General features: G+C 32.6%; 1 protein-coding gene across 3 annotated transcripts in view; it reads right to left on the reverse strand.

The window, feature by feature from the left end:
• The window catches only part of LOC127702946 (ileal sodium/bile acid cotransporter-like), a 107,581-nt gene that overhangs the window by 6,557 nt on the left and 86,469 nt on the right, over positions 1–14,555 (reverse strand). Inside the window, exon 1 of one of the 3 annotated variants that reach the window (XM_052207267.1) lies at positions 2,801–3,736. The exons of the other annotated variants lie outside the window; for them this stretch is intronic. Within the exon in view, the coding sequence (XP_052063227.1) occupies positions 2,801–3,544 (744 nt within the window). The 5' untranslated portion in view covers positions 3,545–3,736. Of the gene's footprint in view, positions 1–2,800; positions 3,737–14,555 lie in introns of those variants that run through there. 3 annotated transcript variants of the gene reach the window in all.

Raw genomic sequence — 14,555 nt, forward strand, 5'->3', positions numbered from 1 at the left:
TTCCGACCGGTAGTCAACACCTTGCCAAAGTCGAGCGTCTGTTTGGCTATGCGGAATGTATAAATTCTGAGCCACATCTGGTTACGTTAATTCCGATATATCGCATAGAGAAATAGACATGCTTTCTGCATGTTAAATAACAATTGCAACAACTCCATGAGGAGTTCGTATGAGACCTGTTGCATTGCAAAATATCTGTCCCTATCCAACATGCCCTAGATTTCCAGTGGCTGTTCAAATTTCCCACCCTTCATCCCCGTCGACCCCTACCTTGCAGAACCTAAATATTGTGTGTATTGTAGGTTTGTTGTCGTCCCAAACATGCATACATATTTGTCACTGGACGTAAAAGAAACAATCAATCAATGGATTATAAGTCTAATTATAATTAATGTAAAAAGTAAACTGTCACTACGAATAAGGGTATTTTAGGGAACAGTCATTATTTATCAGCTGAGGGGGTCGGTTCATTTTAGTGGGGGGTCACTACCAGAAATATCATACAGCTGGGGGGGGGGGGGGAGGGGCATCAAAAATTTTATTTGACTGGGGGGTCACACAATGAAAGTTTTTATGTCTGACAAACATATAAATTGTTGACGATATTGAAGTGAGTGTGCAATCTTTTAAATAATTTCTGTCATTATTAAATCTTTGATCATGTACAGCACTAGAAGGATGTCTAATTTCTCAAGGGTAGTGAATCTGGTCACTCCATATCACAGTCATCTGTTATGGTTCATTATTCCATGGAACTATTATATTGACCCTTTATCCATAGGATGTGAAAGTTTACAATCCGACATATCTCAAGATTAACAACTGTATAAAACATTTGTCTCTAGTTTTGACCACAGGAAACAATGAGTTTTAAAAGTTTCTGAACATGTGTATTATTACAACTTTCTGAAGTGTTCAAATCATTTTGATGCGATTTCTTAGGATAGATATAGGACTGTAAAAGGTGTGCACGTTCTAAAATCATTTGTAAATATGTATAATTATCTTATGAAATGATTACAAAGATATCGAATAATAAAAAGAATTTTTAATGTTCAAAATGTGGTGTGCCCTTGTTGGGCAGCATGGCATTCACACACACAAAACGATACACATCGGATTTCGTAAAACATTTTCACATTGAAATAAAATATTGAATGTTCATACAATTATTAACCTACATATATATCTCTTTATCTCAAATAAATCATGTACATTTTTGTACATATTTGATCCAGGAAGGACTAGAACCATACAATTATAGTAATATTTGTAATGTGCTATCTTCAGTTGCACTTCCAACAGTGGGATTGAAATAAAAAAATAACTATATGATGAGAAAATTAAAATCCAAAAAAAACATTTACAAAACTTCAAAATTTTAATAAAGACATTAAAAGAATTGAGCCATGTTTTCTATTTTTTTAATGTTTTTTCATTCACAAATAATTCTGTGTCAGACAGTAAATTTACATTTATTCATAATTGAGAGAAAATCATTATTGAAAGGTTACATATAATATTGTAGAATTATAGGTTGCATTCAAATAAATTGGAACAAAGAATTTTCTGTTTTGTTATTTTTACGTCATTCCATTCATTTATAATAGCACATGCTCGTGTATATAAACAAATTTGACTAATTGTGCCTTTAAAAGCTTAACTTTTAAAAGAATTAGCAGTATCAAAATCAGTGACAATCTGTATTAAGGTATGACTTCATTCTGTTCATAAAGGTTCAAGTAAAAATGCAATATATATTTGATTTCATTTAAATGCTCATTTTGTCCATTTTTCTTCTTGCATGTGTCAGCTATTCATATTCGAAAGAAAAAAAAACAAGAAGAAAAACTCTATTGTATACTCAGGGTTTTCTCAAAGAAGAATACAACTGAAAAATGTTTTCTAATATCAGTTGCATCAGCTTCAAAATAAAGAATATGGAAGGTCATGATGAAACATCAAGGCAATATAATATTTACAGAATGTCACTTACTAATGACTGCTAACCAGACAAAGTAAATTATCTTTATCAAATTAATTAGTTCAAGCTACTTATACATGTTATATAAAATAGCAGAACTATAGTGTAGAATGTATTATAAAATATATCAGTTCAAAATCAAGAAAATAAGTACTGCAATCAAGGAAAACCCCTTTATGCCGTATTCTGTTACGGATAGTGTCAATTTCCACATACTTCTCATAGCTATTTTTCAAGTCAATGCCTGCAACTTTTTACATTGTAGCTTGCAGTCATCATCTTCTCCCAACTGTTAATCGATAGAGATATTTGTTTGGTGGGTGGTGGGGGGGGGGGGGGGGGGGATTTTGAAACTATGTTCTCAGGGGGGCATTATGTGGTTCATAAGAATCATGGGGGGGGGGGGGGGGGGTGCCAACAAAAACTTTTAATGTGAAAATTTGAACCGACCCCCTCAGCTAAAAATAAAGACCATTCCCTTATGTGGTAGCAAATGTTCTCACAACAATAAATCACTACAAAAGGTGTAATTAGAGATATCTAATGTGAACGGGCGTCACATGTAAATTGAATCTTTATGTAGAATAAACGTAGCTCTTCGAATATTATGCTGTGTGGTTCGTAACCGAATCCCTAATGCGGTTCAGCCACGTGGGTTAAGCTTTGTTTATGGGAAATCTGGCCTTTAAACCGCCTTTAACCGAACTGTATTTTTATTTACAACCACAATTAAAAGGGTAAATATGTATCTAGTTTCAATGTATTTGCAAATCAATCGTACATTCAATTTGTTTTAATAGTTTATTTGGCACTCACCATCGGCATGATAATGAACTGACATCCTAAGCCTATACATGGTGCTAGCGGACGCTTGATATTTTCTTTAACGACCTCAAGGTCTAACTTTGCCCCAAAAGCCAGTGTAACGAAAATCATGAAAACGTAAATAATGACCCTGAAAGCAGTATCAATAGGTCTCATGAGTCGTAGGATTATAACTGGTACTTTTGTTACATCTACCATATCTTCAGTTATATTGTGTTGTAGTTCAAGGTCATTATAGCTATATAAATTAAACGTTATAAACGTTCTCCCAAGCAAATCTGAATTCGTATATAAAGTGTGTGTCCCTTGTACAAAATAATTTTCTTTTTGTTTTTGTACTTTATCACCAACTGAATACGACGGACCAACAACAGAACCGTTGGTTAGTGACACGAGAGGCATTAATACCAAACGTCTGTTTCTGCAATCAATAATGACGTCATTAGTTTTAACATTTACCATCTTAGCGTCGTCAGCTTTAGCTCTTATGACATATTTTAAAGTTTCATCGCCACACTGTACTGTATAATTGAAATATTGAGGTGCACTGTCTTCTTCCATGAATACAATAACAACACCATGTGGTGGAGGTCCTTTTACACTTAGTATTCCCGATGCATTAATCATATCTGGTGGAGCCATCGGGTCCCCTTTAGACATATCTGAAGCGGCAAGCGACAAACTAAGAGTTATCAACATATGATGAAGTAAAATGATTTTGCTCGAAATATCCATTATGCTGGTTTGTAATGTTCTGATTAAATGACAAAGTCCATTCAAGCACTGGTTATATAGGTACACCAGAATTATTTACATATCTAACGGTTCAGTGCTTTCTTATCATTGACATACATGTGAGGTCTTTGTTCTTAATCCGTTTTGTATCACTCATATAACATTTCTATCCTCTAACTCTCATGTTATAGGTCCCAGTTTAGGTATGTTATGAAGTCTATTGCTTTAAATTTTTATGATGTTAAAATAATTGAATTAAAATTTGTCGGCAAATGTCAACACAGAATAAAAACAGCCCAAGGTCATGGAGATTATAAAAATGAAATGAACAATACACTCAGTAGGGTAATTTGAATCAGTTGTTGGTCGTTTGAAGTACTTTCAAGCTTAACTTGATGAATGACTGTTTACTTCAAATATGTTATAGTACCCGGGTATAAAGTTTAAATATCAAGTATATCCAACAGCGATAAGACACCTATCTTTATAATTATAAAATGACACAGTATTGATTTTATTGTAGATAAATATTTCAGAGGAAAACTGATTTGTATACATCACTTATATCCGTAAATCAAATCAACATAAGTTCAAAATAATACAGTAACATCTGTGCAATATCTATTAAATCTATGACCAGAAATACATGTACTATATATATAAGCGCAGTTAGCACGGTCGATTAATTGATCTATGGTTTTACGTCCAATGGCAATTATTTCATGCATGTTCAGAATGAGAAAAAACTAACTATATAAATACAATGTATAAATCCTGTACAGATTTACGGTCAAGAATTATGTAATATTGTTTTATTTGAAAATAAATTCTACTCTATTTCTAAAGAAATATAAAAAGAATAATGGTTTTAAAAAAATGGTTTGATTTACATTTAATCTAAAATGGGGTTAACTCGCAAACATCCGCATACAAAAGATGACCTGAGTGCTTTTAAAATATTCAAACAAAATTCTTGGGGGTCTATACCTTGAAATGTTCGATTTAAATTCAAGTGTAATACATGTATATGTATAATGCAACTTAAGTCACTTTTTTCCACCGAGGAAACGATGCTAAGGGGGCATTAAAAACCATAAGTCGAAGAAAAAAAGACACTGCCATGGTCAAAAGAAAAACGACGAAAACACAAACAAAAGACCACAAAAACCTAAAAAACACAGAGTTCATTTCTCTATGACGATAACAAAAATCAACTGATTTTGACGAATCACGGTAAATTTTTTGTAATAATAACGGTAACGGTTAAATGAGTGAGACTTCTGACGAAGAATGGTAATTTGACGAATCAAAAATATAAATTCAATCAAGTTGACGCTAACGATAGGCGAAAATTACCATTTGACGCCTGACGGTTAAAGACATTCCAACCCTCTTGAAAAACCACTAGGATCACTTATTACAACATAGAGCCGATCTGACATGTGAAAAGACCAATATATATAATTATATATGCTTTATATTTTCATTGCATTGAATTTTTGTTCAGAACTTCTTCTACTTTATTTTATTTGAGTCTCATCCCTCAATAATATATAATACAACAATACGTTAAGTGTAAAATATAGATACACATGTATAAAATAGAGAGCCATTCGGTACAGAATTATATTGAAAGATATGAGTTGATTTATTTTTATAATTGATCCTGCTAAAAACAATTAATAGTAAGAGACCAGAAATATGGTAAAAACACACAAGCTAATTAAAATGCATCAAACTGACAAGTTAAGATGGTCAGTTAGAGCCACTGGTCTGACAAGTGTTTCAAACTGGTCCGAGTTGTCTTTCAAACTGATCCGAGTTGTCTTTCAAACTGCTCAGAATTGTCTATAAATTGGTTTAAGGTGTCTTGGTTCGAGTTGTCCTCATTCCATTTAGAATAACACTGTAAAATTGGGGTATATTGGATAGGAACTGGAGTTTAGCATGCAAAAAGGCCAACTACGGACCCCTCAAAGAGTTGTTGCAAGGGGTTTTAACGTGCAGAGAGCGTGGCACTTTCTCCACACCGGGCATAGGATTTAACGTCACTATTCTGACAAGGTGTGACTGCGAATTTATACATCTCGCACGGCCAAATGGATGCCCCACAGGGGTTTTACTGCCGGTTGGGAGAAGACCCAGTGATGACCATATTTCTATACCCCAAGTCAACCCGAGGGGTTGTCGATCAATCGAAGTCAACACATATTGGCTACATCATTGCAAATATTCAAATTAATAGATATACGAATAAAGAAAAAGATTTTAGAAGACCTGGTCTATCATTGAGTTTTATACAAAGTTAATATGGTTTTAAACACATATGGTTGCATATACATATAATGATACATTAAAAAGGACTAAAATATTATCTATGAAAGCAAAAAAAGAGGTAAGGCCAGTTTCCCCTGAATTCATTTCACGCTAAGCATATTTTTGTTAAAGTCTCATTTATAATCGTTTCTATTGCAGTATCACAGCTTGATGTGCGTTAAGGTTGTAACAATATCATGTCGTATATGCGAAAATATTACCTAATAATGTTTTTATCTTTTATCTAGACTTGTGAATCTTTTTTTTTGTATTGAAAAACTTCAGAAAGAGGTAAAAAAATAAAAAATTGTAACAAATAAATTGACATTTTAAACAATTAAAGCAATGAATGAATGACCCTATTTCCCATAAAACTACAACTGCTAAAAGTCCTTTGTTAATTTATGTATCATTGTCATTTTGCTTAGTTTCTTTTGTTACCTATTCTGACATCGGACTCGGACTTCTTTAAACTGAGTTTTACTGTGCGTATTGCTGTGTGTTTGTTTTTTCTACATTGACTAGAGGTATAGGGGGAGGGTCGAGAACTCACAAAGCATGTTTAAGCCCGCCGCATTTTTGCGCCTGTCCAAAGTCAGGAGCCTCTGGTCTTTGTTAGTCTTGTATGATTTTGAATTTTAGTTCATTTATATGTTTTGGAGTTTAGTATGACGTCCATTATCACTGAACTAGTACACATTTTTGTTTAGGGGCCAGATGAAGCACGCCTCCGGGTGCGGGATTTTCTCGCTGTGTTGAAGTCCCATTGGTGGCCTTCGGCTGTTTTCTGCTCTTTGGTCGGGTTGTTGTCTCTTTGACACATTCCCCATTTCCATTCTCAATTTTAGTTACATATAGTTATAAAGAACATATATCTGAACATAACTATAAAGCCACAATTATTACATACACATGTCTCGGAACTATACATTAAAATTAACTTGTTGAACTGACTTTCACATTTATAACTTTGATAAATTTTTGTAATATTTTTAATATTAAGATTTTTAATGAGTTAAATAGTTGATCAAATACATATTTATAAGTATTTGACCAACAGTAATGCATGTGCTAAAAATTTCTTTCTTTCTTTTTTCAAATGTTCTACAATTCATAATGTAATGATACTCGTCACTAATGTCGTTTGAGTCACAGAGACAGCAGACTGTATTCTCTCTGTAAACTCTGCCATCTCACAGACGCAATCGGCATATAATGACTACCGCATCTATATCTGCAGATACCTAGATTATGTGCCTATTCTGTTGATAATCCCGAGTTTATTAAATATGCTGAATACAGACAAATAAAGCTAATAATCACAGTCAATATTGCATCTCCTTAGACAATAACTGTATTGGTATAAATTAGAAAAACTGAAAGTAAAATATATGCCAAAAGAGATGATTTCAACTTTGTCAAAAATTACTTCCCTTTTTTAGATGGCGATTTTGCCTTAACCTTACATTTACACAAACATTACTTTGCAGTGTAACAGATACAGGTATTTCTCAACCTCCCTTTAATTGTAATATAGAAAATAGAACTAAAAACAATGAAAAATGATATATTCAAACTCGGGATCGTTTCTTTCTTTCGATGATCTGACAATTTGAAAGTCCATTGGCCTCTCACAAATACTGACGATTTCAATTAAATTTTATGATGATACTTTATGAAAGCTGTTAGAAGTGTTGTTGATTTTTTAGTTTTCTCGTGCGGTAAACTTCAACCATGCAACAGCTTTACGACTACCTTAGCTAGCTTTCTGTAGTAGCAAGTACAGATTGATCCTGCTTTCGAAATCATGTGCGAGTTTTCATTTCTTTTTTCAGATTAATAGTCATCCTGTTTGTTGGTTTTGTTTTGTGTGTTTGACTTTAACGACATTTGATCTAGATAGGCGCAAATAACATAGGTTTAACTCAACCACATTTTATAAAACAAATATACATGTTAATAAGAAAATTGATGAAAAAATGGTTTGCTTGTTTATATTCATTATTGTCCATACTTTGATATTTTCGTACTTCCAGTTAAGAAGCCCAAACACTTGAAAGTTCAGAAATTTCATTTTTATCAAACACAGGTAATACAATTAGTTCACAATACAGCGGCTCTTTTCACAAAAAAAATCTTACGATTAAAATTTATGGTAAGTTATACTAAAATATTTCATGACTTGCGAGTATTTTTTATCGTAAGATTTTTTTTGAAATGAGTTGCTGATTCACAAAACAATTATCATTACATGCAACATGCATGGATCCTCTAACTAACTTTATTTACCAGTCGTGTTATTGTCTGCTTCGCGTGTTAGCTTCGCCGCCTCGGGTTTAAGAATAAGTTGAGAAAATACTTTTTGACAACAATAGTTCATTAATTTATTTTTACTTATGAAGACACCTGAAACTACAAATTTAGTGAATACTTTCAATTGATACTAAATGTAATCTGCTTTTGAAACATTTGAAATGTTACGTGTCTATTTCTGCTATTTCTTTTGTCATAGCTTAAAACCTTTGTTTTGTTTAACTGTGAAGGGTTTAAATACTTTAAATTTGCAAAAAAAGACGGAAGTCCATAACAGAACTTTTTCTAAAGTTTTTGGAACAAATCTTCTATACCCTTATTCCGTCAGGAACACATACTGTAATATTTTTGCCAGAGGAAACAATATTCCTGAATATGTCTTCCATTTTGATCTAATATCATAAAGAAACTTTTATTTCATGACAGGTGTACCGGTATATAATTTTTGCTTTTTGATATTCAAATTCCAATTCACAAACTTTCTATCTTGACACCTTGATGTGAAAATATTGATGAGATCAATTATATATAGTTTTTTGATCGGTTTGATGAATGCATATTGACTCCGGACACATTAATAGTCTTTCTGTGTAAATATAAAGTAATGTATTGACCGACCTTCTGGTCACTGTGTTCTATTTGAAATGATAAAACAAATGTAGCATCGAATGGTACCAGGGAAGGCAACCCTTTATACAACGAAAACAGCAAATAAAAAATAAATTGATTAGAATAAAGTATATGTACATGTATATGCCACATAATCATTATTGAAATGTAAGTCATATCATGTGAATAGTATAATGTCATAACAAAACAATTGTACCCTTTTCATGTGAATATTGAAACCAATAAAATTGGTGTGTGTGTGCACTCTTTGTTTCGGTGTATAAATTAGTGTGGTTTTACTATGATCACCGTGCTCTTTATTGTACATTCTTCATCTCTATTATGTATGACATAATTACAAACTTTCGATCAATTCAAGATAAAAGTCAGAAGATATATGAAATTGATTGTCAACGAAGCAATTATCCACTAGAGACCATACGATGTAGATGTAAAATTAATGAAGCCTTGATTTTCAAAGTCAAATCGTTCGCGTCAAATGAAAACTCGATTCCCTAATCTACCTCCATTCAAATACTAGCTGTTCTAAACTGTAATATATATTATAGTGTTTGTAATATCAGGTCAATATGTATCACATTTTTACTAAGACCAAGTCAATACGAGCGTTAGAAAAGAAACACATTACATGAATCGACAAACCACAGCATTTCTAAGTACTATGATATAATTATAATAATAGATTTTATGATAAATTCCGGTTTCTTTTTAAAACATTATTATTGCTTGCCCCGGGATTTTTGAAAAAAAAACAACATTGAATATGATTATCATGTTGTAACATTATCTTTTATCATTTCATTGATAATATTCTTCAGATGCAAAATGTTGTCCAATCAAGAATGCACACGTTATTCAAAGTACCAGAAAACAGAAGTTGGTGTCTGAGAGATCCGAAAAGCACAAACACGTAACAACTCATCACTAATGAGCTGCTGACAAAATGTGAAGACATACTGTTCAGTAGTACTGGGAAAAAAATTGTGACAAAAATGTGTATGTGATTTCCACATATTGAAAAATAGATTATCGGCAAACAAGAAGTAGGTATCTGACAGAGTCGAAAAGTTTTCATACGTTACAATTCATCATTGTCAAGCTGCTGACCAAATATTAAGTCATTCTGAGATGTAGCTGCAGAGATAAGAGACGAAAATAATTGTTGGACGAACCGACGGACAAAGTGCATATCATATAGGGAAAACATATATCCTAATCTATTGTTTTGCTGTAACGTAGCATACGCATAAAAAAATAATTATTTTTCTATCATGTCAATTAATAGGAGCTTACCTTCAACCTTCGTATGTCCTTTTTAAGTCACATGGCTTCTTGCGTATTCAGTTATTTATACATCATTGGCTTTCAATTGTTTTGGTTTAAGCTATCCTGGTAAAGCTAGATCCAACCAAGTGCTTTAGACGCATGAATTTAATAAAGTGTTATCTTCATCATCTTCAACCGACTGCGAAATATGTTTGAAAATGTAATATCTTTGTGTTATTTGTTGTACTGCTCAATTGAAGTATATTGTACATTTTTTACGTGGTTGTAAGGCCAACATAAGCTGAGCATGTTGTCCAATCAAATCCAATATATGGTGAATAAAAATTGCTTATATAACTCCAAGTCGATTTATTCTTAACAAAAAGTACTTCACTTGCATACGTGTAATTGCAAACAGTGTATACATTCAGACTGATCTTCATGTTTCATGAAATATTCCAATGATTTGTCACTATACATGTAGGTACATAGAAATGACGTAGTTATCTTTCTGAAATTATGAAAACGCAACGGATTATTACCAGTGTTTAAATCCGATATATTGTGCTATAAGAGTCATCAAGAGCTATTATTTTCACTTATGCAAGAAGGTGAATAAGACCATATGATACATGTGTAATTATTTTTAATGTTATAATAGACGACAAAAGGTATATGCAATTGTATTCTTTGATAACGAGGAAGGTTAAGGAGGTAAGCAGACAGTTGATGATCGTTCCCTAAAGACAACCTCTCAGGAAATCGGTCTATACTCGAGCCAGTCTGTCAAACTGCTGGTTTAAAAAACAAGATTGCTGAATAAAATGATTGAGATAATATCAGACTATTTGTGTTTCTCGAAACCAAATATAGTACTAACTAAGGGCATTTGTAATTACATGTACGATAGAGAGTGTTTAGAAAGAGCACATAAACATTTTAAATATAATCATAGGTTTGAACGTTGTTTTCAAGAAAGACTTGTATACATATATATGTATATACAAGTCTAAATTGAAAACAACGTTCAAACCTATGATTACGTTGGATAAAAACCGAAATTTTTATACGTGTGCATACAAAACAAATTTTTTGGTAGAGGGGTCTAAATACAGCACAAACAACATTTTCCAAAAGACCAAAAAGTGAAAAAGTATATTTTAACAAAACGCATTTGACTAGCAGGTCGAACAACGGATGTTCTTAAACCCTGCTGACTGCCATGGCGATTGCCAAATAAACGGATCACCAAGTGTAACAAAATGGATTTTAATTATTTATCTAATACCAAACAGAAAACAATAAACTTGCGGAAAAGATGGTATACCGCACACATGAGGTGCCATAATTTGCACACCATATCCGGATTTCGACAATTAATGTTTTTTCAGTGATGTTAGGAATCGAAACGGTATTTGGAAGGCATTTTATTTACCTCAATTTAGGATAAACTTTGAATTTTGAAGAGTCGAAATAGGATAAACGGATTAAATAAGCCCGAAGGCAAATTTAATACAAGCCCAAACGAAAAAATATAAACAAGTCTAGATTGAAATCAACGTCCAAACCTATGATTGCGTTGGATAAAAACCGCAATTTCTATACGTGTGCATGCAAAACAAATTTCTTGGTAGAGGGGTCTAAATACAGCAATAACAACATTTTCCAAAAGACCAAAAAAAGTGAAAAGGTATATTACAACAAAACGCATTTGACTAGCGGGTCGAACAACGGATGTTCTTAAACCCTGGTGACTGCCAAACAGAAAACAATAAACATGCGGAAAAGATGGTATACCGCAAACATGAGGTCCAAAAATTTGTACACCATATCCGGATTTCGACAATTAATGTCTCTTCAGTGATGTTAGGAATCGGAATGGTATATATACAGTGTGTTGCAAACAATATTCGTCACTTTACTGTATAAAACTACATTTTTTCCAAAAAAATATTGTGGAGTCATTTCTGGTTTGATTTTAAGCAACTTGGTACACAAAAAGCACAGTATTTTTGTGTATTTGGTTGTATTTTCGTTGTAAAGCGTTTATCTGTTCTGATGGTATAAACACAAGTACTATTTTAGGTTGAGAAATTTGCAGTATTTTTCAACCAAAGTAAATCGTTCAAAAACATTATATGTGTTCATATCAAGAGAAAACCAAAACAAATTGAAGACAAAACTATGATCAAATAAAGGAATTTAATTTAGACAATTTTGCTTCTTTCAACACCTGGTCAGTAAATATCCAACCAAAAATGACTCGACAATATTTTTTGATAAAATGTAGTTTTATATGAAATATATAGCAAAAATATAAAGGCCATGTACTGTATGTTGGATTAATGATTGCAAATTGTTGGTTTTTGTTTTCCTTTCCTTTATTTGATCTTCTTTGGGATAAGGTGGAGTGTGTTTGTGGCTATGATTGCCACATTCTGAATAATCCACTTTGTGTCTGTCCCGATTCTAGAGTCTGTAATTTAGTTTGATATTGTTGGTTACTGAATGCCATATTTGTTTTTCGTTTTTTGTTTTAGCATGAGCATGAACGATGCCGTTAGTTTTCTCGTTTGAATTGTGTTACATTTTGCCATGCCGGGGCCTTTTATAGCTTACTATATAATATGGGTTTACTCATTGTTGCACGGTGACATATAGCTGCTTATATTAACATTATTTGGTATCTGGTTAGTAATTGTCTTATTGGCAATTAAACCACATCTCCAAAGTCTTACATGATACACATGAAACCTATTTTGTTTCATCTCATTTGAAGCACCTTATTCAAGTAAGTCATTCTTTTTGGAGTAAAATGTAGATTAAGATTAAAAATGTGAAAATGTTACTCATAAATTCAACTATACCAGATCTCCTTATATAAAAAATATCAAGTTCAGGTTTATGCTCTTATAATATACTAGATTATGGAGTGTGGGTCCGAGCGAGAACTTCTCTAGTTCATTACTTTAGGAATATTTATCAAAAAGTAGTATTTCAATATTCAGCCCCATTCTACTATTTAGTCAGACGTCAGTCGCTACCCTGATATACCCTTTCTTTTTCGGGTAATACATACGGATAGCGTTTGACATCTTTAGCCGAACAGATTTATCGTTTTTACATAATTTAATTCATTGTATGCTGGTTCATATTCTGGACGCCAGTCTTTGCTCCTTTCTAATATAATTCACAAACAAAAAACAAATATGAAGCTTAGAAATGGAAAAATATTAAATACTAAACTCGTTCAAAGGGTATCTACACGTCTCAATCTTCAAAATCGCTTATCTAAAAATACTACCATCGCTAACATTTTTAACAATAAAAATCGTGGTTACCCTTCTATCGATAAGTGTCATGCCAAAAAATGACTTACATGTCCCCGTCTTTCCACCAACAATACGGTAAGGTCCACGTTTAATGGTCGCACATTTTCTTTAAATTTTGAAACTGATATAACTTGAAAAACAAACAGTATTATTTATTTACTCACTTGAAACAAACCGGGATGCGGTATTCAGTACGTAGGTGAAACTGGACGATATTTATCTAAACGCACTCAAGAACATCTGTATCGTTTTAAAAGACCCAATAAATTCAAAAGTATCATTTATCAACACCTTAAGAAGCACAATCATCCTATTAAATATTTAGCAGTTCAACCTTTAGAAGTAGTAAATAAGCAGCCTGGTGGATCTCATTCAAAGTTTGTACGATCACGGAAAATAATTGAATTAAATTGGATTAAAAAATTACAGACAGTCTACCCTCTCGGTCTTAATGATAATATCATGGGAATTGGTAATATATCAAGAACCGATTCTGTTAACATTTTGGATATAGTTTCTAAAACTGTTCGAAAAAACCGTTCTCATGGTCGTAGAAAAAATCGCAATCAAAGAACATTTCGGACCAATCATACCAATATTTCGGACCTTATTTCTATTTCAAAAAACAACGGCAGACATCATCTGTTAACAAAGCTCTGCTCATTACCGGTTAATAAGTTAAATAAAATTTTAGAGGATTGCAACACAATTTATATAGCAGTCCTAAGTATGAAATCGTTCAAATTATAATGGCATATTGTTATTCTAAACTGTTTCCCAAAATTGATCGCCCTGAAGATCATAAAAAACAGTTTATTAAAATAAAGTATGTCAATAAAGGTTTTGATTTTGTAAATATTGCCGGTATTTTTAACGACCATTCTGTTAAAGAACAAATTCCGGGATATTTTGATAATACTGAGCTCCCTCTTATTTGTTATATTTACAAGAAATCTACCCGGAAATTTGTGTTTAATTATAGCCAATTGTGTAATGATGTAAATATCAGTGAAAATACACCTACTTCATGTAATTGCAGTAATTCAGAATACATTTATGGACCCATTTCCCATGTTATAACAGGAGATCTTAACATCGTTCAAGACCGAGAGTTAAAATCATTCCTCAGTAAAGGACCTAAATATCGTCCCCCG

This window comes from Mytilus californianus, unplaced genomic scaffold, assembly GCF_021869535.1.
Source record: "Mytilus californianus isolate M0D057914Y unplaced genomic scaffold, xbMytCali1.0.p SCAF_5, whole genome shotgun sequence".
In the NCBI taxonomy this organism is placed as follows: Eukaryota; Metazoa; Mollusca; class Bivalvia; order Mytilida; family Mytilidae; genus Mytilus; species Mytilus californianus.